The following is a 23720-nucleotide window of genomic DNA, read 5'->3' as shown; positions in this document are numbered from 1 at the left end:
ACCCAGAACACAGAACAAGAGGGTCATAAATACCATAAATACATAAAAACAAGAGTATTAAAGAAATTATTAATTCAAAAATGGTATCATTATCTTTTGTAAGTCAAAACACCAGTGTAGTTTCTACTCTGATGAAGCATATTTGATGGAACGCACATAGTTTATATTCTGTGCTCTGTGTACTATTAGTGTTTCTGTGCATATTTGTTAAGTAGTCAAACATGGTTTGGTCTATTAATCACACATAATGAGTGATACATTGTGTGTAGTAATTACTATCTTTAGGCACCTGTAACACTTCTGTAATTAACCCCATACTGTTGTGGTGTATTTTCTAGTAAAAAAGTCGCAGCAGGCAGCATCTCAGGCAGTTTTCGAGTTTGAGTGGTGATTTGAAACACTTTGCCAGCAGTGCAGTGAGTCACACATGTCCTGCAGCTATTTAATCTCTGTAGCTTCAGTATATGTGATTTTCACACTTAATGAATGTGTTTTATAGCATGAACTGTATTTGAACGGTATTTCTGGCTAAAAGTACTTGAAACACCTAGTAGAACTTAATTTCAAAGCCAACCCTTGAACTCATCATCAAATCTTGTCACTCAATCTGATGACATTAAGATGGTGCAATAGAATCACATTGAAATGTTGATTACACTTTTGTTCTTAAAAACAAATCCAATTCACTTTCATTGATGAGAATTAGATGAGAAGACTGATTTCACTGACTATGTTGTTAGGACAACATGTGTATTGCTCATGCGTTGGTGTCTGTAGCTACCTGTCTTCTTATCTTCTGTATCTTAAACCTGACTTTTATCCAGTTCTAATCCACACTTTTGCGTTACATGTTTTAGATAGAAGTTTTTATGTGGGTTAAGGATTTTATTCATCCGACATGGATTTTAAGCTAGACAACTGTACAAACTGTTCACTACAACACTCCTGCCACTATGCTAGCCTCTGGAACCCCACAACCAGCACCAGCATCTCCTCATGCCCTTTTCTCCCCAACCACACTAATAGTTGGGAACTCCATAACATAATTTCTATAACGTTACCACTCACTGCTTCCCCAGCCACCACAGCTGTCATTTAAAAAAAACTTCAGGACTTAATACCATCGCTCCCGTCCTCGATCACTCCATGTGGGAACAAATGATACAGCTCTTCACTAGTCTAAACTGACAATCAGTTTTTAACCATCTTTTTAACTTTTTAAAGCAGTTTGGAAAGTCTGTTTTTATCTTTGGTCCCATTCCCACAGTTGGTTGGGGTGCTGGCCACTTCAGTAGACTCCTTGGCCTCCACGACTGGCTCCAGTCCGCCTGCAGGGCTCACGGTGTGTGTTTCATTGATAATTTCCTGGCAAAGAATGTCACTTTTTAAGAGTGACGGACTTCACCCAAACAAACAGAAATGTTAGCTGCTCACATACAGCATGACATACTCATACATTACTTACGTGAATGCCTAATCATTCATGCAGCACACCTGGACACACCACTGAACAGAACTCAGCCTCACTGCCACTGACAACTGCCTCCACCTGCCGGCAGAAAAAGCCGTCTCCTCCCAGCGCTGTTGCAAATACTTCAATTCCTGTAATCATCACGCATAGACCTGCGATCTGAAATGTGTAAATCCCACACAGAAATCCTAATAATCTACTAAGGATTAAGACAAATGCACTTACTCCGGCACCCAGTACAAACACACTTCAAATGGCACTACTCAATGTGAGATCGCTTTCAAGAAAGACTTTTATTTGAAATTATTTTATTTTATCTGCAAATCTAGATTCTATGTTTTTAACTGAATCTTGGTTGCAAACTGACCATAGCCAGCTAGCCGAACTGAGTCCTCCTCTGTATAATTGTTTTAGCAAACCCACGGTCAGTGGTCGTGGTGGTGGCCTAGTGAGTGTGCACAGGAAAAATTTTAAATGTCATCAAGTACGATGCGATGTGATGAATTTGCTTCCTTTGAAGTTCTCACTTTTAAAGTTGGTGGCCTACAACCAACCATATTTGCTATAATTTATCACCCCCTAAAACCGCCTGATGGATTTTTGTCAGAATTTCCTGAATTTTGATCTACTCTTTTTTTAAATTATGACAGAATGGTTCTTTTTGGCAATTTTAATATTCATGTTGATGACCCCACCAATGTTAATGCAACTGACTTTTTAAATATTGCCACTTCTGTTAACTTTAAACAACATGTCTATGAGCAAACACATAACTGTGGTAATACACTGGACTTGGTTTTTACCCTGGGTGTTAGTATTTCCTCTATGGGATTACTGAATATGACCATATCTAAATGTGAATCACCCGTTACTCGTACTGCCTCACTAAGCTCCTTGTGTTCTCACATCCTTAATGAACAAAGTGTTTCAAAGTTTTGCACATTGTTTCAGAGCCAAAGCCAACACCTGTCAGATTCCCACACCAACGATCTGGCTGACCACTTCAATCATATTTGCTTGTCATCATTAAATATTATTGCTCCTCTAAAGGTTAGACCTAAGTCTACAGCTAGTAAGCAGCTCCGGATAAACGAGTATTTGCTTCCTCTTGGACACATTATCCAGAAACATGGTGTGTCTTTTCATATTTATGCTGATGACACACAGATGTACCTGCCTGTCAAATCCTGGTGAGTGGGTCCCAGCAAATGGCAAAGGAAAATACTCCCATCTGCTGGTTCCCTAGTGAATCAAATTAAGCCTGTTGCAAAGAATCTTGGTGTCTGGTTCGATAGTAGTTTAAGTTTTGAGCAGCACACCACAAAGCTTGTGCAATCATGTTTTTACCAGCTCAGAAATATATAAGCAATGTTATCCTTTAAGGACACAGACCATTTTAACAGACATACGTAAAATGGCTGTTGCATACGTGCAACAGGCTTTTTACTTGCTTAACACAAACATCTATTGATCGACTCCAGACTCTCCAGAACTCAGCTGCCAGGCTTTTAACCAGAACAAAGAAATATAATCACATCACCCCCGTTTTAGCTTGATTACACTGGCTCCCAGTATGTGAAATTTTATTGATTACTTTTCAAGCTCTTCATGGCCTCTCACCCTGTTATATCTCTGACCTTTTAGTCCCATATACACCAGCACGTACCTTGAGATCCTTGGGCAGAGGTCTTTTGTCTGTTCCAGAGTCTTGACTGAAAACTAAAGAGGACAAAGCGTTTGTAGTCAGGGCCCCGAGGCTCTGGAACAGCTCTGTCCAAGGAAATTAGGGAGTCTGAGCCAGTCCCTTCTTAAAACATACTTATAAGAAAGCCTTTCTTGATTAGATTCTTTTTATTTATTCTTTATGTGTGTTTTATTTATACTTTTAACATGTATTTTAGTCTCTTAAGTGTTTTATTGCAGTGTATTGGTTTTTATGCGTTTTAGTGCCTTTGCACTTGTTAATAAACTTTGTAACTTGTTTTTGAAAAGTGCTCTATAAATAAACAACCTGTCCAGGGTGTACCCCGCCTTTTGTCCAATGTAAGCTGGGATTGACTCCAGCCCCCTGCGACCCTGTACGCAGGATAAGCGGTTGACGATGGATGGATGGATGGATTATTATTATTATTATTATAATATCTCTCTGGTAAATACATGACTACAGCCAACAACCCTCTTACAGCCAGTTTGCTTAGATTAGCATAAAATCTGTAAACAGGGGACAACAAATCTTACATGCTTGAAAAGACTGATTCTACTGTCATATCCTTCTGTTAAATATATGTCTACAGCTAGTTAGATTAGTATAGCATAAAGTCTGCAAATGGAACAACTAATCTTATTCACTTTCATCAATGAGAGTTAGATGTGAAGACTGAACGGTGGGAAACCCTTGCCTAGCTCTGTCTGAAGATATAAATCTGCCTCCCAGCACCTCTTTCAGAAAGCTCACTAATTAACAAAAACTGAAGTGTACAATCAACAACAGTTAATTTCTGGAGTTAATGTCCTACACTCTTTCTTGGCTGAGAGAAGTAACATTACTTTTCTGAAGTCAGAAAGGCAACTCCTCAGTGATGGTAAGGCCACAGGAAGTAACTGTGCCTGTGGACAGAGTCAGCCTACCCGTTCCCCGTCTCCCTGATTGTAGATTGTTATTTAGTGGTGTATAGTGAATAGGCCTACTTGTATTTCCCAAAAGCATATTTCCTTTTCATTCAACTGCGGCAACAAACAATGATAACTAAACCTTCTTGTTTCATTACTGTTTATTTATACTTTTCATAGTCATGTTTCAAATAAATTTTCTTCAGTACATGACAGAGATTTACAACACCCAGCACTGTTTGATACCCTTCTGTCTTTTCTTCTCATTAAAGGTGGATTTCACATGTTTTGTTCCAAAATGGATCAATACATTGACCACTGTATGCCGTATGTATCATGGGTTTCGCTTTGTTTCGCTGTGACCAATGCACTGTTTCCCAAAATGTACTAATTAATGAAAGGACAATGCTTGTCACAGTGAGTTACAATAGTGAGGTAAGGCCTAAAAAAGTAGTTTATATGGTCTTATAAACCTGACAATTGTCAGGTGAGTCCTAAAAAAGTAGTTTATTTGGTCTTAAGCCATATCACTTTGAAGCTGCTTGGTGAAACAGAACACTGCAGACACCATCATGTGTGTCCACTGAAACATTGGGATGTTTTCCTAAAATAAACCTTTGACCTGGAAACCAGGGTAAGGGTCACAGCGTTTTCTGGAAAAGGTCATTCCAGTCTGTAAACCAAGGCTGTAAGACCCTAATAATGTTTTAAGCAACAACACACGGGAAGAATTAACCGGCGAGTGTTACCAGCACTCGGACACTGATTATTTCAAATTATCTTATTTCTTACGAAAAAAAGAAAAAAACTTTTGAACATGTACCTCACTTTATTACTGTTGCCAGGAGGAATATTCACTCTACTGCCACGCAGTTGCTCAGTGTATTGGCAGCTTTGAGGAGGGGGCAGAGGCTGAGTAATTCCAGACAGTCTCTTGCAGGTCAATTCTAATCAATTCAAGACAGTACAGACAGTGCAGAGGAGATTGAAGATTAACAGTCACTTTGTCATTCCAGTTATTATTATGTATCTGCATGATGGCAGAAATCTATTTGTAAGTGTGTGTGTGTGTGTGTGTGTGTGTGTGTGTAGCTCTACAGGGGGTCAGTAAGGTTACTAGCAGGAAGTGGAAATGACTAAGTTACTCACATTTAATGGACACAAACAAGAGCCCACATTTTTTGGGGGATGTGTGAGCGCGGGTGTTTCACTCACTTAATCTGCGTTAGGGGATTGCAACTGAAATAGATGTTTTGGAATAGACTGGTCTTCAAATACTAATTAAGTAGATTAACTGTGTCACCTACCTGTTAAGAGAAAATCAAACTGTTCAGGTAAATGTCATCATTACTTAATGTGGTAAATATTTAGCAACTTGTCTTTGGTTTGTCTTCAAATCAAAATCACTCAAAAATGGATTTAAAATCATCTCAAAACCACAAGAGACAACTAATAAAGCCATTATGTTTTCTAGTTAAAAACCAACGGGCTGTGAAGGTAATGCCTTTATTGAAGTTGAGTTTGGTTCTATTTATGCAATTTACAATGTTAAGCTCAAACATGTTTTGATTGACCTTCAAAATATCAGTCTGATTCATTACGTTTCTGGTGCTTAAAGTTGAATGACTCACACTTCTGAACTATTGTATGCTAATTGACAGTTGTGCTACACATTCTCCCTGTGCTAAATGACAATCAGCATGTTTAAGATGCTTGTTTGTTTGTTTGCTACCAAAGCATGCCAACTAGGACAGATATTTTCAACAAAATCTTTTGATTTCTTTGCTTTTTTCCCAATTTAATTGTATTGACAGATGTTATTTTGAAACAAATTAAGTACATTACTCTGTTATTCCCTACTGATATCATAATATTTAACTTGATTCACAAGTGATGCTTTTAGCATGTGATTTTGTTATGCAAGCCTCTCTTTGTATCTGTCCTAGCTATGACATGACCAACATGAAATGTTGCTACAGCTGTGGTTACACTCTGAATATTGTGAAATGGCAATTCCAATTATTCCGATAATTATTAAAAATATTTTTATTATTATTACTATTATTTATTACTGTTATTTTATTATTATTTATTAAAACCAGTTGCTTGATTTACATTCTGTAGAAAACAATGGTTTTCATTTGGATGGGAATTAAGCACTGCTTATGGTTAGTCAAAGTTGAGCTTAGTGTGCCAGTTGGAAGAATTTATTTGATTATTATTTGAAAAAAAAAAAGCCTGCTCTATCACAGGAGTAGGTGGATACAGTACCATTTATCTTGCCATATTGCCACATATTTTAATACTCATTGGTAAAAAGTCACAATTTGCTGCTTTGTCAGTCAACACAACGATTACAGGAAAGCTTAGCAATGGGTTGAATTATTTGCACACGTGTAGGATATGCTTTTGATATTCTATTATAATATAATACAATGCCTCACCTTAAAATGTGAGGCATAAATTGTCATAAAAAGCCAAAACACAACCAAAGCGTGTGTCAGTTTGAAATACAACAAAGGTTACAGACAGCACATCTTAAAAGGTCCACAGTGTTCTGTCTGTTCATTTGCAGCTGTTGCATGTCCAAATGCACTGAAAACAATGGTAGGATTTCCCCTGTTTCTACTGCCATTGAAATATGAGGCAATATGAGGAATGATTTGACAGTTAGCAAGATGAAATGCCATGCACATCATTTCTAAAATGTGTTTAGTACTATATGGGTAATGTACTGACCCACAATGTGTTGCTTTAGTGCTGAATAATGCTTATGATAACTCAAGCTGTTACTAAACCACATGTAGCCAATTCACTTAGTCATTTAAGCCGTTGGAATTTGAGGTATTGTAATATTTCCCCCCAAAGCTAGCACTTTTTGCTGTGCTGTGTTTTGGGAAAATGACAGGGGCCTTTTGGGGAGATTATAAAAAAGGGAAATATTGCAAGCTTAGCCTTAAGAGTATATGATTGGAGAATGAACAATTACAGGAAGGCATGTCACTCCAATTCACTTCAAAAATAGTTTCATTTAGGTACAACCTGCCATTTACCAAAGTAAATGTGTGCTGACAGTGATAAAGCTAAGATACAGGAACAGAATACATTTTTGTATACAGTAGTTGCCGAAGGGCTTCTGTGTTCTTATAATACCCTACTTTCACTGATTTGTCCAACATGCAACACAAAGTTTAGTTTTTGTGAACTAAAAGCTTGCACTGATACACTATGATGTATTACACATACAATAAAAACCAGTGCCACTCACGCCAGACTGGGAAAGCCAAACAGGCACATCATGTCTGAGTGTTATGTACTATTGACTGAAAAATCAATACAATTTGTACTGGCCACAATAAAGAAAACAAAAACAAATAAGAAACAAGTGCAACGATCAAATCAACATGACAGAGACAATAAAATACATAAGGTGTAAGACTCACATGTAATGCACATGTTAATGAAGCAGATCACCAGCAGATTACTGGAGCAGAGCGACTGGTGAATGGGGAGTTTTCTCGTGATTAGTTGAAGCATGTTGCAGCAAAACGCAAACATACTGTCCACTGTATGATGAAAATAGCTACAGCTTTAATTGTGGAACTTCATGAATGGTGAAAACACTGGTAATTATAAATGACAAATGAAGAGAGATGTGTTTTGGACACAAAATGTTTCTCTGCTATCTTAAACGCAATCATAAACTATTGTATATAGATCTATAGATATGAGTATTGCTTAACTTTAACAATCATATCTATGTGATTATGAAAATTGTTTACAGTACAGACATTCAATGTTAATTAAACAATGACAGAGAGTCTGATATGCAGTCTACACTGCACCCCCGCCAGATACTGATCTTCTCCATCTTTCACGCCTGCCGTGTGTGTGTATGGGGAATTCATCTATGACATTCAATAACCTGTGAAGAAAGAGGTGCTCTCTGACCATATAATGAACTGAACTCACTCCAGGCTCTTTCTGACCCCCTCATACCAAACCATGCTTTTCTCTTCATTTGAGACATGTACAGTTGTGGTTGATCAATCCATACATCTGAGTCATGATGTCCAGTGATGGGGAGTTCATGGTAAGGGAGCAAAAATGTGCAAGTTGCTTCCAACATCCGTCTGTTCTCCTTCTCTTTCATTCACTGATGAGACACGTAGCTGAGGCAGAGGGTGAGCTGACAGCCTGCCTGTGATGTCAGCAAGGAAAACTGAGTATGTGTTCGTATGTGTTTGTGTGCGTGTGTGTGCGTGTGTGTTCAGTATGTGCGAAGAAAAGTTGAGGTTCCTATCCAGGTGGCCCTGGTCATCCTTGCATTTCCCTCCTCGTGCTCAATTCAGGTTCTGAATCAAAAATCATCTTCTCTTCCTCTCATAAATATTAATATAATACTTTATTACCCATTGCCCTTGACCCTTATAACGCCATAAACAAAACAAAAAAAGCAAACTATCAAAAACATTGAATAGGTCTGACAAATTGCAACATCACACAATAAGTAGAATAAAACCCAAAGGAACAGCAGAGGTTGTATAAATGTTGTGCTTCTTTAATTTCACTTTGTAAAGTCCTCCACTGTCCTAGTTGTGTTTTAGTTTAAACTTTGTTATATTTAATATATATAGAGATAAATGTACACGTATGATCCGCACTGAGGTTCGTCTCTTGTGGCAAGCAGAGGGCAAGCAGAGAGGCTACCAGGAGCACCTGTCTTTTTTTCCTCCGTTTCTGGTTTGTCCTTTCCTCACCATTCATTTGTTTATTCATTCTTACATTTATCAGTTTTTTTTCTTTCTCTTTGTCATTCAGTAGCTCCCACGGTCCCAAAGGCTGGGATGGAAGGGAGATGGACTTTGTGAAGAAAGATTTTTCCCACTTTCTCTCTCTCTCTCTCTCTCTCTCTCTCCTTCACCTTCTTCCTGGAATCCCTGTTTCCTCATTTTTATTCCCTTAGGTCCTTTGTCATCTTTGGTAGAGTGTCCGACACTTTGGTGTGTCTGGGGAATAGGGTGGAGGGGCCGTCGAGGATTGCTGTTCGACGGAGTGGAGATACATGAGAGGGTGCATGTATGGATGAAGAAGGTTAGTGAAGGAGAGGAAAAGGTGACAAAGTGACACGCTGACATGGTTAAAGTGAATATAATCAGATTAATAGAGTGACAAAGGAGAGATTGTGTAGTTCGACTGTCAAAGATCATCAAGTATGTTCACCTTAAATACAGTATGAGCATCAGTTGGTTATGCTGGAGAAATCTTTAAAGAAAGCAGAGGAGAAGAAACTAGACAACAATGTTGTGTTATCTAAGCAAGAAGAATGAAATGGATGCATGAAGGATAGAAAGACAACAAGTTGAGAAGGACAGATGGTTAGGGAGACAGGTAATTAGAGGAAAGGGCAGGGAGAAGGGTAGAGAGAGAAGTAAAAGAGCGTGAATCAGAGCAGTGTCTGTCACTACAGACAGGCGGTGTTGTTGGAAGTGCTCATCATCTGTAGAGTAGTGACAGCAAGCAGGAGAGGCCAAAGGTCAGCCAGCTGGCCAATGGGAGCGAGTGTGATCCACCAATCAGAACTGTGGAAAAAAGAACAGAGTTGTCTTATTAGTTCATACATGGAAAGAAAATCCATAGTCAGCTTCTGTTATTGATTTAATGGCTTGACTCATGACTTTATAAGGTTTTATAGCAAGTTCCAACAAACACAGTCCTATATTTAGAGGCATATTGAGCAATCCAGAGGGCATTTTATACTCTAGCCATCAATTCAATTATTTTTACTCATAATTTATTTATTGATTGCTGTCAGGATGTAATTAAGAATTTCAACAAATATAACAAAACAGGCCTCCAGAATAAATTGCCTACCTTTAATATGATAATCCGTTTCATTAATGATTATTTACCACTCACAATTAAATAAATCTCTAAAACATACATCTGAATCAAGAAGCAAAAAATTGCCTTTCTTTTTCTTCCGAAATGGACTCTCTGCAGTATATATGAGATAAAGGTGTAAACTGTAGCCTAATCTTTTTATTTAATGTCATTTTACATGTCATTTCATTATTTGTCCCTTGTAAACTTAATTTTATAGGACAGGCCAACCCTGCCATTACTTTGACCAAGTAGATACATAGATAGATAGTATATATTTAACTCTTTGGCCCAGGGCTGACTGAGTGCAGCAGCATGTGCAATGAAAAAGCCCTGGTGTGGCTGAGAGTTCAAAGTGTTCTTCAAAAAGCATAATTTGGACAATACCAAACCATGTTGCCAATGTTGAAAGCAGGAGGAGGGGTTGTAGTCAAATCAATCTGTGTTTTAGGATTTCATGTGGAGAAAAGTGAGAGACTGTCAGGGAAGAAGGAAAGAGTCGAGCGGAAAAGGAAGGACAGCAAGAGAGGCACAACCAAGAATGAGGGGGCAGATGAGTAAACAAGTAATTAGAAGAAAAGTTACTGCTGATGTCAACATCACCAAAATGTGACTTGTTCTTCTCCAGGTTGTTATTGTTTATGCACAGTTAGTGCACACATCTTCCACGTGGTGTAATTGAATTGTTTGGAACACTTTCACTAATAGTAATAAGCTTTGGTTGTCCACATGAGATCATCCAACGTTTCCCATTGATTTTCTTTTATGTTAAAAATCACACGGAAGCAGTGTACCTCAACACAGTCACACTCACTTACATGCACACAATATACACAGCATTACATTAATGCAGCACTAGATTACAAATGCAAACTGCTCAAAGACAGTTTCATAAATAAAAAGTAGGTATTGTATTAAAGAGATCAATATGATTTCATATCACAGGTCCATCCTCCAGGCAGAAAATCAATATTTATAATAAAGCTTTGATCTTGGGCACACAAACACACACACACACACACACACACACACACACACACACTCATTCGTATAGTAAAGTTTACAGGCAACATATTGAACAGGAACATGATGTTTTAAAGCTCTCTATCTCTCCCCCTTCCTTTAACTCACCCTACCCCATGCTATCGCTCTCTCCGTTTCAGTGATTATGGTCTATACCGGTCTATAAAATGGAGTTTGAAAAATAATGCAATGCTATGGGCGTATGCAGTACAATGTATTTGTGTGTGTTCGTTTGTGTGTGTGTGTGTGTGTGTTTGTGTGTGGTTCCATATATGTCACATCACAGACAGTGCACATGCATTTTAATCCACTTACATAAATCTTAGCCTCTACACCTGCTTCTTAGTGCTGCAACCAACTAAAAAATCAATGTCTGTTTAGCTAGCAATATCCATATGATCACAGGCATAAAATGTATGCTCTGAATGACGGAATAACATTCAGCTCATTTAGTCATCATTTTATATATAAAGGTGTGATAGATTACATACACATATATTTTTTAATAAACAAATTCTTTCTAATTTTACTCATCATCATGAGAGCTACATAAACAATCTCCACTAAAGTTACTAACAAAAACTACTAGACTATTAGATCTACTGATAAATTTCTTGATGACAGACTTGATACTTATTCCGCTTCCAAAAACATGTTCTCCTCCTATTTACTGCTCTGCTGATCTCATGCTGTCTCCTCTCTTCTCCTCTCCTCTGCTGCTCTGCTCTCCTCTCCTGTCTACCGACAACAATAAATGCATGTGTTCATTGTCACCATCAAATAATTAACTGTAAACATCACTGCAGCTTCCAGCACACCTGTAGCCGATAGTGATGACACAGAAACGCTTCTTTGGAGACCAGTTCAAGGGACCCTGCAATGTCATGCTCTCCCATTGGCTGTATGAACAGAAGCTGGATTTGTGGTGCATTCAAGCCAAGCAGGAACCTTCAACCTGCATTCTTTCTAATGGCCAGCAGGGAGCAACTCCACTGGCTGCGAAAAGAATTCCGGTTCCATTAGATCTAATGTCAAAATGATCCTACTTCTCACTTGATTTATTACCTCAGTAAACACTTTCCTAAGGAGTTTATCGTCTCAATCATTAGTTTCAAGTCTTCTTCAATACAGCATGATGTTAATTTTGTAAAATACGGTCCCATTTAGAGGGAAATAGACGATAAAGCAGGGTATACTTTATCACTATTGCATATCCCTACCATGGTGACCTGCTAATCAGGATACAGGTGACTCAAATCCACTGCACTGTGTAAATGTTACCAGCACCACTGAACAAGCCTAAATGCCAAACAGGAAGCTTCAAAACCATAGCCCACAAACCAATGGGTGATGTCAAGTGACTTCTTTTAACAGTCTATGGTTCAAGCACAATTAATTATATTCGTTTCATGAACACGGTTTAGTAAAAGTGTAAAACAGTTATTAGCGATTCTCCCCCCAAAAAACTGAGCAGGAACATTTTTCCCTCCCAACCTTTACTCCTGGAACGGCGTGCCTGTGCATTCTCCCCATTTCCACCACTGAACATGAGTGAATAGAAAATTGAATATACCCCTGTTATAATACATAATCCAAACTGCTTATCTGGAAGTGAGAACAAAGGTGAGCATTAACTTAAAGAGATGGTATTATGCTAATTTTCAGGTTCAAAATTCTATTTAGTGGTTGTACCAGAACAGGTTTATATGGTTTAATTTTCAAAAAGCACCATATTTTTTTGTCATACTGCACATTGCTGCAGCTCCTCTTTTCACCCTTTGTTGAAGGCTTCGTTTTAGCTATGGAGTGATACACCGTGTCTCTAAATGATCTTTGTTGGGAGTTGCACATGCGCAGTTCCTAGTTAAGGACTACTAGCCAATCAGAAGCAGAGAAGGGCAGGTCAGCGAAAAGATAACAGCTTCGATTCAGCTGAAGGCTACATGTTGCCGACCAGGTTGGCAACTTGGACTGGAGCAAGAGTTTCAGAGTGGTGAGTTATTAATCTGTAACAAAAGTATCTTTCATCCATGAAGTTTTAACCGAGCTCTGTCTCTACATCACAGTAACAACTTCATGTCCACTGACTGCTTTGAGGGTAGCTAGTGTTTTTCCACCGGTGTTTTTGAGGGCATGTCGGAGTAGTTGCTCAGCGAGTATTATGACACGTATTTTCATTGTGACGCCACAAGAAAGGGAAGTAAAGGCTGGACTACAAACGAGATGTTTTCAGGCAGTTCAGAGCAGTGTTTTCTGTGGGAGATGGGAACTCCCTTTGGGGTGGATTTTGGGCTTTTTCACTTTGCAAACCTACTAAATGCACAAAAAAGATATATAACTCAATAAAGGAGAGGGAAAAAGCCAAAAACCGTAATACCACCTCTTTAACTTAGAACTCGTGAATATCTTATTTACTGTCATTTGTAATCACATGTAACACACCTTCACAAACAGCTTTGTTTTGAGAAAACTCAATATTCTGTTGCACCTTTTACGCTAACAGTTAAAATCCTCAAATAACTGAATAATTCTCAGTTCATGTCACAGCATACTCAAACATTTAAAATGACTACCCAGACTGTCAATGTTAATGCCCATGACATCTTGATGAGGTACTTCCTGGTTGAGCTAAATTAGATTAAGCAATTTCAGAGTTCATTTTGATCTAATGTTTCACCTACGGAAAGTTCTCAGAATATGATGCAGTGGATCAACGTGATAGAAGAGCAACAATGAGGTGAGGAGGAAATGCTTTCAACAGAGGACAGAGAATACAGTAAAAAATAAAGCAGTAGGGGACAAGCTCACCTTCCACCACCTCTTATTTCAACACACGCAACTGAGCCAGGTGGAGCCCTGCGATTTATGCAGGCGGAGATGCACCAAACATGTCAGAGGCAATCATCCTTCATTTGTGGAGGACCATAGGACAAAAGTCTCCTGTGCACGCTCATAGTTAACCTGAATCTAATGTGTGTGCGTGTGAGAATGCATACACTACAGTTGTCAAATGTGTGTATTTGTAAGTTTATGTGCATTCCTGTGTGCTTCCATATCCAGTAAGTCTCCATTGAAAACACTTCACATGGGTGAATGCGCATGAATGTATCTCTGAGTGTGTTTGCAGTGAGTGAGTGTGTGTGTGTGTGTGTGTGTGTGTGTGTGTGTGTGTGTGTGTGTGTGTGTTTGTGACACACAGGTGTGATGTATCAGCTGGGTGATGCTGCCAGGTTCACCTGCTCTCCCTCCACATCCTACGAGATGCAGGGAGCTGCAGCAAAGTCTCAAAGCAGAAGTGCCTTCTGGCTCAGAAATATACCAATTCTCTCTCTCTCTCTCTCTCTCTCTCTCTCTCCCCTCTCTCTCTCACTCACACTCACACAGAGCCATGTGACACTGTGCTGTCTATCTATCTATCTATCTATCTATCTATCTATCTAAACATGTGCTGATATTGTTGTTGTTGGCAAAGGTGGTAAACATCTGGGGCCATATGTGTCATGTACGCATTAAAACACACCATTACACGCACATAAACTGGTATTAACAAAAGGAGAATGTGGGCATACTTCAGACCACAGTATGTACAGTTCTCCAAAGATAGCTGCAGGGGATATGATAAGGAGGAGATCAGTACTCAGTGCAAGTACTTGTTTGTTTAGGTTGTTTGCCAATTTCAACACTTCTGTATGTCAATCACAGTCCCATTCATTAACTTATTTAAAATATTTTTTTTACATTTGAGCCACCATTTCCGTGTTCCTGTAATCATCATTTAATTGTATCCTGAATTGTGAAGCACTTTGTAAAATCTGTTTCAATAAGAGATCTATAATGATTGATCATCTTTCTGACATTTAATAATGACTGAGATATCACCGTGATGATGGTTTACAGGTACATGTGATAAATTAGTGTTATGGTCCTATAAAAAAAGCCACAGCTGTGCATAATGGTCACCCATATCTCGAACCTTGCGATGTAGCACAGTGGGTGAGGTTGCATTATTTCTTCTTTGTCGTCCTTCTAATTGACAGGTCTAATGAGTGATGGAGCAGGCAAAAGTATTGATAATGCAAATGCATGATTCCTGTTTTTCTCAGCCGCTTTGGTGCATTTCTCAGATCAGAATTGAAATTCTCAAAACTACTTGTTCAACCTCCACATCACCACTTTTCACCACCAGTCAAAGGTTAGTGTGTTCAATCCTTACTTAGGACCACTTTTTCCTTTTTTATCTTTTTATAATCCTCTTCAACAAAGTTCTTATGAAGAGCCTGTTTCACATGCTCACAATAAAGCACATGCTGGACTGTGCGTATCCTGGCGATTGGTCCACATCCATCAACCTATGGACTTTTCATTTCCCCATCATTCCCAGGCAGAGGAAATTCCTGTGCTTCTCATTCAGAGGAATCCATTTAACAGTACACATTTCCTGACAGCTATTTCGGAACCTTTGTAATAGCTGTCGGTAAATGTGTGATTGGATTCCCCTGAATCTCTTCATAAAAACCTTGTTAAAGAGGATGATAAAAAAAAAACACACAAGAAGGAAAATAAACTCTGAGAGCACAATCTTTAGATTACAAATCCTGTGCTCTACCAGCTGAGCTAACCAGTGACACTATAACTTTTACACACCTGCCGACCACTGTGTTCAGCTTTTGTGTGTTTTCTCCAACAAAAAATGATCCTGTTATCACGGGAAACCAACATTCATTATCTCGAGATCACAAGGTACTTATCCCGTTATCACGGGAAAACGGATAAAAATAAAGATTTGAATGGTTGGCCGCTTAGGGCTTCCATAGTATTCTAACTGTATTTTTACAGTTGTTCTATGCAATGCTTTAAAACAGTCCTGTCCTTTTCTTTTCTGTATCACAATGACATTATTTGTCAACAAATTACAGTACAAACAGTACAAAAGTGTAACTGTGATTCCTGTCCTCTCTCCTGCAATGTATAAAGTTGTCCTGGTGAAAGTGATATATGCCGTACAGAAAAAGTGCAGTCTTCAGCATTTTCAATCATCGTCATCAAAACAAATGTGTACGTCAGAAAATACTTACAGAGTACACTGTTATATTGACAACATGGCTAAACATTTTGACTATCTAGTTCCTAAACAATGACACAAGGACTAGTCATTCTGATGGCTCTGACAAGTTCACTGACCTAAATATTTACTTTTGAGAGCTAGGATATTGAGCAACTTAAGAGTTTTTGCAGGTAAACCACTGTGTTGTGCTGTTTGTAGTACCTGTTTCGAGAAATGCACTTGCTGTTTTGCAAATGTTAAGGATGATGAAAAACTATAAGAGCATTTCTTCATACATTTATGGTGAACCGTGGGAGTGGAAATTAAGCTGGCACATGTGTGCCCAGCTCCACAATGACTGAGGTTTATAAAAAAGAAGCAGGCATACGTGCAGCTTTATAAATCTGACAAAAATAACATGTATGCATATTTCTATCGTTCAGTATTAATTCTTAATCTTAATCTCACATACTTGTATGAAGACAACCTTACTCAAGAACTTTGGTTCGGACTCAAATGAACCAAGTACATTCATGACCTTATAAGACTCATTACTGACTCTGTCCATCTTGCATTAATGCAATAATGGTGTTATGTTATACCTGATTTTGCACTTTCTTCTAAGTCTTGTGTCTTTTGATTTCATCATACCTGGCAAGCATGGGTGGAGTTTAATCCTTCTCTAATCCTCATTTTACCTTGCCAACTCATTGGTGGCAAAATCTGTACTCAAGATGGACCCATTTGTGTTTTTTACAGTGGCAAAGATTCTTCAGTTGCCTGATAATTACCCATCTGTCTGCACTGTATGTCTCTCCCTGCACAAAACCTGCAGGACACACATACATACACGCGCACAGTCCCAGAGCTCAAGAGTTTTCGTCTTCCTGTTTTCACCATCATCCATTATTTACTCTATCCGCCAGTGTCTTTACATGCAATATGTGCGAGATCGCTCACACTGGGGGTTTGAGGAGGTAAAAGAAGGATGTTAATAATTCACTCAGATTTTTGCAGTTTTGTGTTGTTTCCATGGCTCTGCATTTCCTTTGTAGTAGGTTTTAGCAATGAAAAAGTGAACAAGAGCATGTAGTTTCTCACTACATGTTGCTAGATCTAAAAATGAATGCATGTCTGTGCCTCCTGGAGGAGGGTCCCTCTTCTATTGCTCTTCCTTGACCGCTCAAATTGCAAAACACTAGAAATTTAGTTAGATACATGATAACATTACTGTACAGATACCAAAATAACATAACGTCAAACTAATTGGCTGATGAACAGTTAAAAGATTAGTTGTGCATTCTATCATAGTAATGAATCACATCTTTGTTTCTTGTTCAGTTTCACAGTTTCAAAGTGTCCCTACTTTACCTAAAAGAAATGGCATTGTGCAAGAAGAGAAAAGTGCCAAGTGGCTGTTGTTGTGCAAGTGTGTATGTTTGTGTTTGTATGCATGTCTTGGCTTAAACTGGAAGATTTTTCGTTTCATGTACTCTTTCTTCTTGGTTCTTCTTTGGTTCTTCTTTGATCCCTCTCTCTCTCTTTCTTAAACACACACACACGTGCACAAACACACATACTTTCGGTCACTCTCCGTCTTTGCCCTTTTCTCTATCTCTGACTCTTCTCTACACCCCAACCCTTTAGGCTATTTGAGTCTCTCTCCACACGGTTATATGGACATGCACTCATTCCTCGTAACTCTCTTTTTCTCTCTCATCCTTAAGGCATGGTGGACCATCACAAGCAGTATAAGTAGCAAAATAGTATTCTGGTATTCTATTTATGGGCAGACCCTTGGTTTGACTTGTCTAGCATGACGGCATGAGCGGTGTGGAAAAACTGTGATTAGATTATGGAGTAAAAACAACTGTTGTGGTGGGCCGATGCCCTGCCACTGTTGAATCCAGGTGTCTTTCTCTTTCTCTCACTGCACAGACATTCCTGTCTTTTTCACTCATGCTCTTCCTCATGAAATCCTTATCAGTACACACTTTCTGTTGGTCCTCTCTCTCTTTCTCTCCAAAGGGGAAATAATAGAAGCTTTTAAAGATGAAAAACTGTGCAGAGGTATAGATATAATAAAGGGTAAATGACTATTAGAGAGCAGAACATAAGAGGAAAAGAGACAGGGTATAATGAAGGTGGGTGTGGAGGAGGCAGCGGGGGTGTGCTGTGGAAACTTAGAGCTGAAAAAATAGAGGGGAATGTCAACTAAATACAACGATGGACGGCAAATGATGAGGCCTCCAAATCGCCTACATGTCGGTGCTCTGTGGTGTCCACTTGTCTCCGTCCAGCCCCCACACTGACAAGATTTTCTCTGCACAATATTCCCACACCTCCCAAACACCAAAGAAGACGTTTAGTTCTCTTTCTTTCATTCCTTCGTTCCTTTGAAAATCCTGTCTCTACAGTAATTCCCTTCTCTGCTGCCCAATTCATTTCTTTTCAGTTGAAATCAATTCAGTTAATCTCAGTTTAATTCAGCTCTGTTTCAGCTTCCTAGCAAGTGCTTTATTGGCATGTCTGCTGAAAACAAAAAAAGCTATCAACTCTTTTTTTTTATACTGTGTTCATTATTTGAGTTTCTCTTAAATGCGCCTGCACGCACAGAGCATGATGGGGGAAAACAGTAAATCACAGCTGCTTCTTTGTGATTCTTTCTCTGGGTGTTTATGTCTCTACACTAAAGAAAAAGTCTAGCTTACCTGTCTTACCTGCGCTGGCTACAGTGTTCTCCTGCTTGCACTTCCCTATGGTGATGGACACGTCGTCAATGGCAATATCCCCCTCAAAACTTGGGCCTCGAATTCCTTCAAAGACAATCTGTTTTGGGAAGAGACAAAGAGACAGACGGATGCTGGTGGGTATATCTGATAAAGTATATATCAAGTTGGTCAAAAACACAGCCATCACCCTGCTCGAACAAACTTGACTTAAACGAATGACCATCTGGAATTTTTGTCTGAATAAAATTTTACATCTAAGTAAAAATGGATGTGATAATAACTTTCATTTCAGATTGAACATTAAATATCTCAAACTGGTCAAAATAAATTAAATGGCCCTGCAATTTAAAAAGACAGTATGCTGAAACAATTAAACAAACAGCACAGATAACAACATGCAGGTAGTAGTATGCTTCAGTATTAAGTATTTATCTTCTTTCTTATCCCATAATCATTTGTGGACCCACAACAACAAAACTAAACAGGAGACTCATCTGAAAGCTTTCCAGGCGACTTCCCCATTGTAGCCGCCAGCCATCTGGTTTTGACTGACAGCCTAATTACTGTGGTGTACCAAGGCACCCAGCTAATCAGAAACCAGGAGTATTCTGTCCAGAATATGAGGAGGGAAACAGAAAATAAACAAGGAAACTTTGTTCCTCTAAAATAACAACAAAAGCAACTCTCACAACTATAGCTATTTGCTTTAACTATATTGGTGCCTTGTATTGTAATTTTAAATATAATAGCCACTGTGCTTTCTGTGTGATCATGTTGGAGGGAGTTACGATCCTACAGTAATAATAGCTTATTTGATCTGTGGTGGTTTCCAAAGAAATGGGCATTATGCACAAACCGGTGCGTGGGCCTGTTCATATAGCAACATTTTCCACTACATCTATCAACTTGCCCTTGAGCAAGGCACATAATCCTCAAGTTATTCCACTAAAATGGGGAGAGGAGCAGGTGTGACTGTGTGTATGGATGTGATGCTGATGGAAAATCTGCCTGTATGCCTGTATACATACATAACAAGAGAGACAGGAGGTCTGGCAAATACACCTGACTTTAAAAACGCCATCTGTTAACGCCAATGTGCTGCGAGTGTTTTACCCAGTGAACAGGTAGAACAGACCTGTCATCATATTGTGTGTGAATATATCAAGCTAGACCATGGGTTCAATTAACCCAGTTCTGACCCACCAAGGAGAAAAGCCTGGCCCGACCCCATATACGTTCTGAGCAAATGGAGGGTGGAGAATTGCAAAAACACCAAACAGTTCCTCATTGCTGGAGCATTCCATTACCTGTGTTTTAATCTGCGAGTGTTAGCGCCGAACAGCAATGTCAGTTTGAAGTATCAAACAAAAATTCATGGGGCAGATACCAATAGCCTATTCATTGCCATAGACAAGCACCAGCATAGCTGTGCGCATGTGAGGTAATTTCTCCAGTTCACCTCTGCAATGTAATCCTTAAAAGTTAAAGGTCAATAAAGAAAGTAACCGTCCCGCACGTATGACCAGCCTCTGGCTCAGTTACAGTAGCTCTTACTTGAGAGTTGCTGAGCATATCTTTCCATGGTTCATTTAGTCTAAGTTAACTGATTCCTGTGTGGTACGCTGACTGATGTGTTTGAGCACACACTGCAGGGCATGAATGCCATAGCCCCAACAAACTCGCACAAGCATATATACAGGTAGCCTAATTCATTTTCCTTCTGTTGCTCTATATGTGTCTCATGCTGTCCTCCTATCCAAATAGAGAGGCAATTCAATTACATTCATAAAGGGGAGGGAAACACAAGAGCGGTCCCACCTCTTTCCCACTTGCTTTCTAATTTGGTCCCCGAACGGGAGATCTTCTTTGAATGAATAAATAAAATAATTAGGAGAACCTTGAAACTGATTGGGCGGTGTGAAGGGGGAAAGAAATGAAGTTGGTCATTTGTGAAAAAGGATTATTTGATTTACAGAGGGTAGCTGTGAGGGAAAGTCAGGGGTAGCAGAGGGAAGAGGCTAATTGGTCAAGAAGCCATGGTCACCTAATTTATAAATAATACAATGCTGTTTCTTTGCTGTGTGGCTGTGGCTAACATTTCATTTTATTTCTGTACTTTATTCCTGTTGTCCATATTGTTGTATAATTAAAGATGACGAGAAAAAGAATAGGGCAAGGAAGTCCTGAGACTGGCCTTGACACACAGAACAAATAACCGTCTCCTTTGAGTTGCAAAACAACACAATCACACCGAGCATAACTTCCTCAAAGATATCAAACAGAATGGCACAGCACAAAGAAATGCAATATCCTGCTACCCAACACAGGATGGCAATATAATGATTTTAGGTGTTTATTTTTTTGGAAAGGCTCAGGAAAATAGGCCTGCGCCCTTTCACTTAATGATTACTGCTGACAGATCAAGTGTGAGTCACCAGTGCCAACAGTGCCTCACACTTAAACATCACTTCGGGGCACTTAGCTGAGGTGAAGTATATCTCAGAGTTTCTCAACCTTACAAGTGGCAAGGCTGCTTGATGTACAGTCATGGAAGATTTTTAGTATTGATATTGGCTATTGATATTTCTTTATATTCTTCATATCTTTTTTTATTAAAAACATAAAGTATTTGCAATATTTCAGTATTTCTGTGCACTAAAAAGTACATTAACAAAGAACACTTTTCTAAAATTCACTGCTAAGGGTCAGTAAGATTGTGGGATGTAAAAATTGGGTCATGGGCCGTAAAAGGCTGCTGCTGTATCTAATGTGTCTGATATTCAACTATGACATTTAAAAAATACACAAGAAATATCATACTGCTCTAGAAAGGTAGACTACAAAATCTCTACTGAGTAAAATTCTCTTAATTCACAATTCTTGTCATAACAGTGTGCACCGTGTGACACAGAGTATGTGTGAGGAAACCTTAGTGAGATAGACAGCTCAAGTATGTGTGTGTGTGAGTGTGTGTGTGAGTGTAACTACAGGATCAAAGGGTGTACAATAAAGTGTCAGGTTGGAGTTGTGAATGTGTCGTTTTGTCGAGCCTTGTAACCTTTAATGTTCCCATTGATGTGCTGTCCACATACCACAGGGGACACAGTCGTGAGAGAGAGAGAGAGAGAGAGAGTGTGTGTGTGTGTGTGTGTGTGAGAGAGAGAGACAGAGAGATGTTCAGAGACAGCTTTGAAATACCAGTGCAGAAGAGAGTCGGTGCAGTGTGAGGCACACAAATGTGGGTTGGCCTGGTTTCCAACAAGCCCCCCAGGTACCAAACACTGCGAGGAACACAGATGGCCTCTGGGTAATCCACAGAGGAGCGAGTAGGGACACAAATAATCTACTACAACATGTTATCTCTTTTATTTCCCCAACCATTGATTTTATGTGCACATGTAATTTCTGCTTTATAAGTTGGTCTCAATGAACAACCAGCTTTGAGGCCAATTCACTCTGATTATTTTAGGCTTAAGACAGGTGGTTAGACAGATGGTGGTTCTGTCGAACAATGAAAACATTAAGCACAAGTAATCGCTACAGATGATTGACAATGTCATAATGGACACGCTTTTTTCAATGTGTATGGACAGCTAAAAAAAAGCATAGTTTTCCCTGAAGATGCAGTGAACAAAACCAAGAGCAGAGAACACTCATACAGTGGTAGTTCATATTTCATGAATTTACAACTTGAATATACACTGACATTATGCGGCAATCATGGCCAGCAGGCAGTAAACAATTTAAATTCTAAATGCTTCCTTATCGGTTGGCTCCACTACTGTTTACAATAAAAGCCTTGTATTAATGTAAGCCATGGGCTGGTCTACAGCTCTTTTAGAGAGGTAGGAAGGGAAGCTGTGCTCAAAAACATCATTACTTTTGTTGGATGGAGCACAAAGAGAGGGGGAATACAGAGACGAGTGGCAGCACCTCAAAGACCTTCAGTGTATGCAGTCAGCGAGCTGTGCACAAGACCAGAAAGTTGGCGTTCTCCATGGACATGCTCTCAACATGAAGCAGAAATGAAACAAGCATCAATATGCAGTCACTCCTGCACTCTGTGGAACAAAATATTTACTTCAAAAAGCCATCCTCTGGGAGTTCAACTGAATTAGAAAATCATGAGAATGTTGTTCAAAGGGGACATAGATAATGGGGCACAATAAGGTTACTGCACTTTATTTTGCTTGGGAATTTAGGTTAATGGTTTCTTCACTTCTACAGAAAGAGAATCAACACTAAGCTGCCAAACAACGGCCACAGACACAGCCGATACTGTACTCAACGTTACATGGAGTGTTCAGCTCCAGGTCAGTTAATAGTAGCTGATACTGCAAACTGCTATTTACACTAAGAAAGGAACATTATAACATTGCTGTAGAACCCCATTCATAAAAACACAGGTTGAAATCACGCAGGGAGTCAATCTGAAAAGGTCAACATGTATTACCCTACCTGAATTTAAAGCCCTCCTCCCAACCTTGATTGAACTCTGCATGGGCATTACTCAGCTTTGGTAAACAAGCTTTTGAGATGGCAAATTAATTTAAGTTGTGAGAGTTCCCAACTTCTCTGAAAAAGAGAGACTGTAAGTCAGACCAAGTGAGGACGTAGAGTGGGGGAAACTGGAACTTAAAGCTGCGCTGCACTAATTTTACTATACATGTTAAAGCTGATTTACTACTCAGCCTTTTGAAAGCAACTGTATTATGTTTCTCTGGTTCTGAAAGAGCTTTTCAAGTTTTACTGTATCAGAATTTATGTAAAGAAGCAATGAAAATGGATGCCAAAGGCTGCCAACATTCACATCTTGCATCATTTACTTGTGAAAACACAGCAATGCCCAAACCAATCAGTTGACTCCCAGCAGCCACTACACAATCCCTGCTCATCTTTAACAGTCATCTCCTCTTTCATAAGAATCACTACTAAAAGTTTTAGATGCAGCGAGCCA

General features: G+C 39.1%; 1 protein-coding gene across 3 annotated transcripts in view; it reads right to left on the bottom strand.

Annotated features, from left to right (window-relative positions):
• Positions 1-5571: 5571 nt before the first annotated feature.
• The window catches only part of LOC119890238 (MAM domain-containing glycosylphosphatidylinositol anchor protein 1), a 202502-nt gene continuing 184353 nt past the window's right edge, over positions 5572-23720 (bottom strand). For 2 of the 3 annotated variants that reach the window (XM_038701400.1, XM_038701401.1), the window contains exons 17-18: positions 18743-18860; positions 5572-9663 (exon numbers count right to left, since the gene is read on the bottom strand). In XM_038701400.1, the coding sequence (XP_038557328.1) occupies positions 9578-9663; positions 18743-18860 (204 nt within the window). In that variant the 3' untranslated portion in view covers positions 5572-9577. The remainder of the gene's footprint in view (positions 9664-18742; positions 18861-23720) is intronic. The other variant, XM_038701402.1, reaches the window with a different exon arrangement.

The sequence above is a fragment of the Micropterus salmoides genome, unplaced genomic scaffold (assembly GCF_014851395.1).
Source record: "Micropterus salmoides isolate LMB-PRFRI ecotype aquatic unplaced genomic scaffold, ASM1485139v1 Ms_hic_scaffold_6, whole genome shotgun sequence".
Classification (NCBI taxonomy): Eukaryota; Metazoa; Chordata; class Actinopteri; order Centrarchiformes; family Centrarchidae; genus Micropterus; species Micropterus salmoides.
This window is presented reverse-complemented; position numbering and strand designations above follow the sequence as displayed.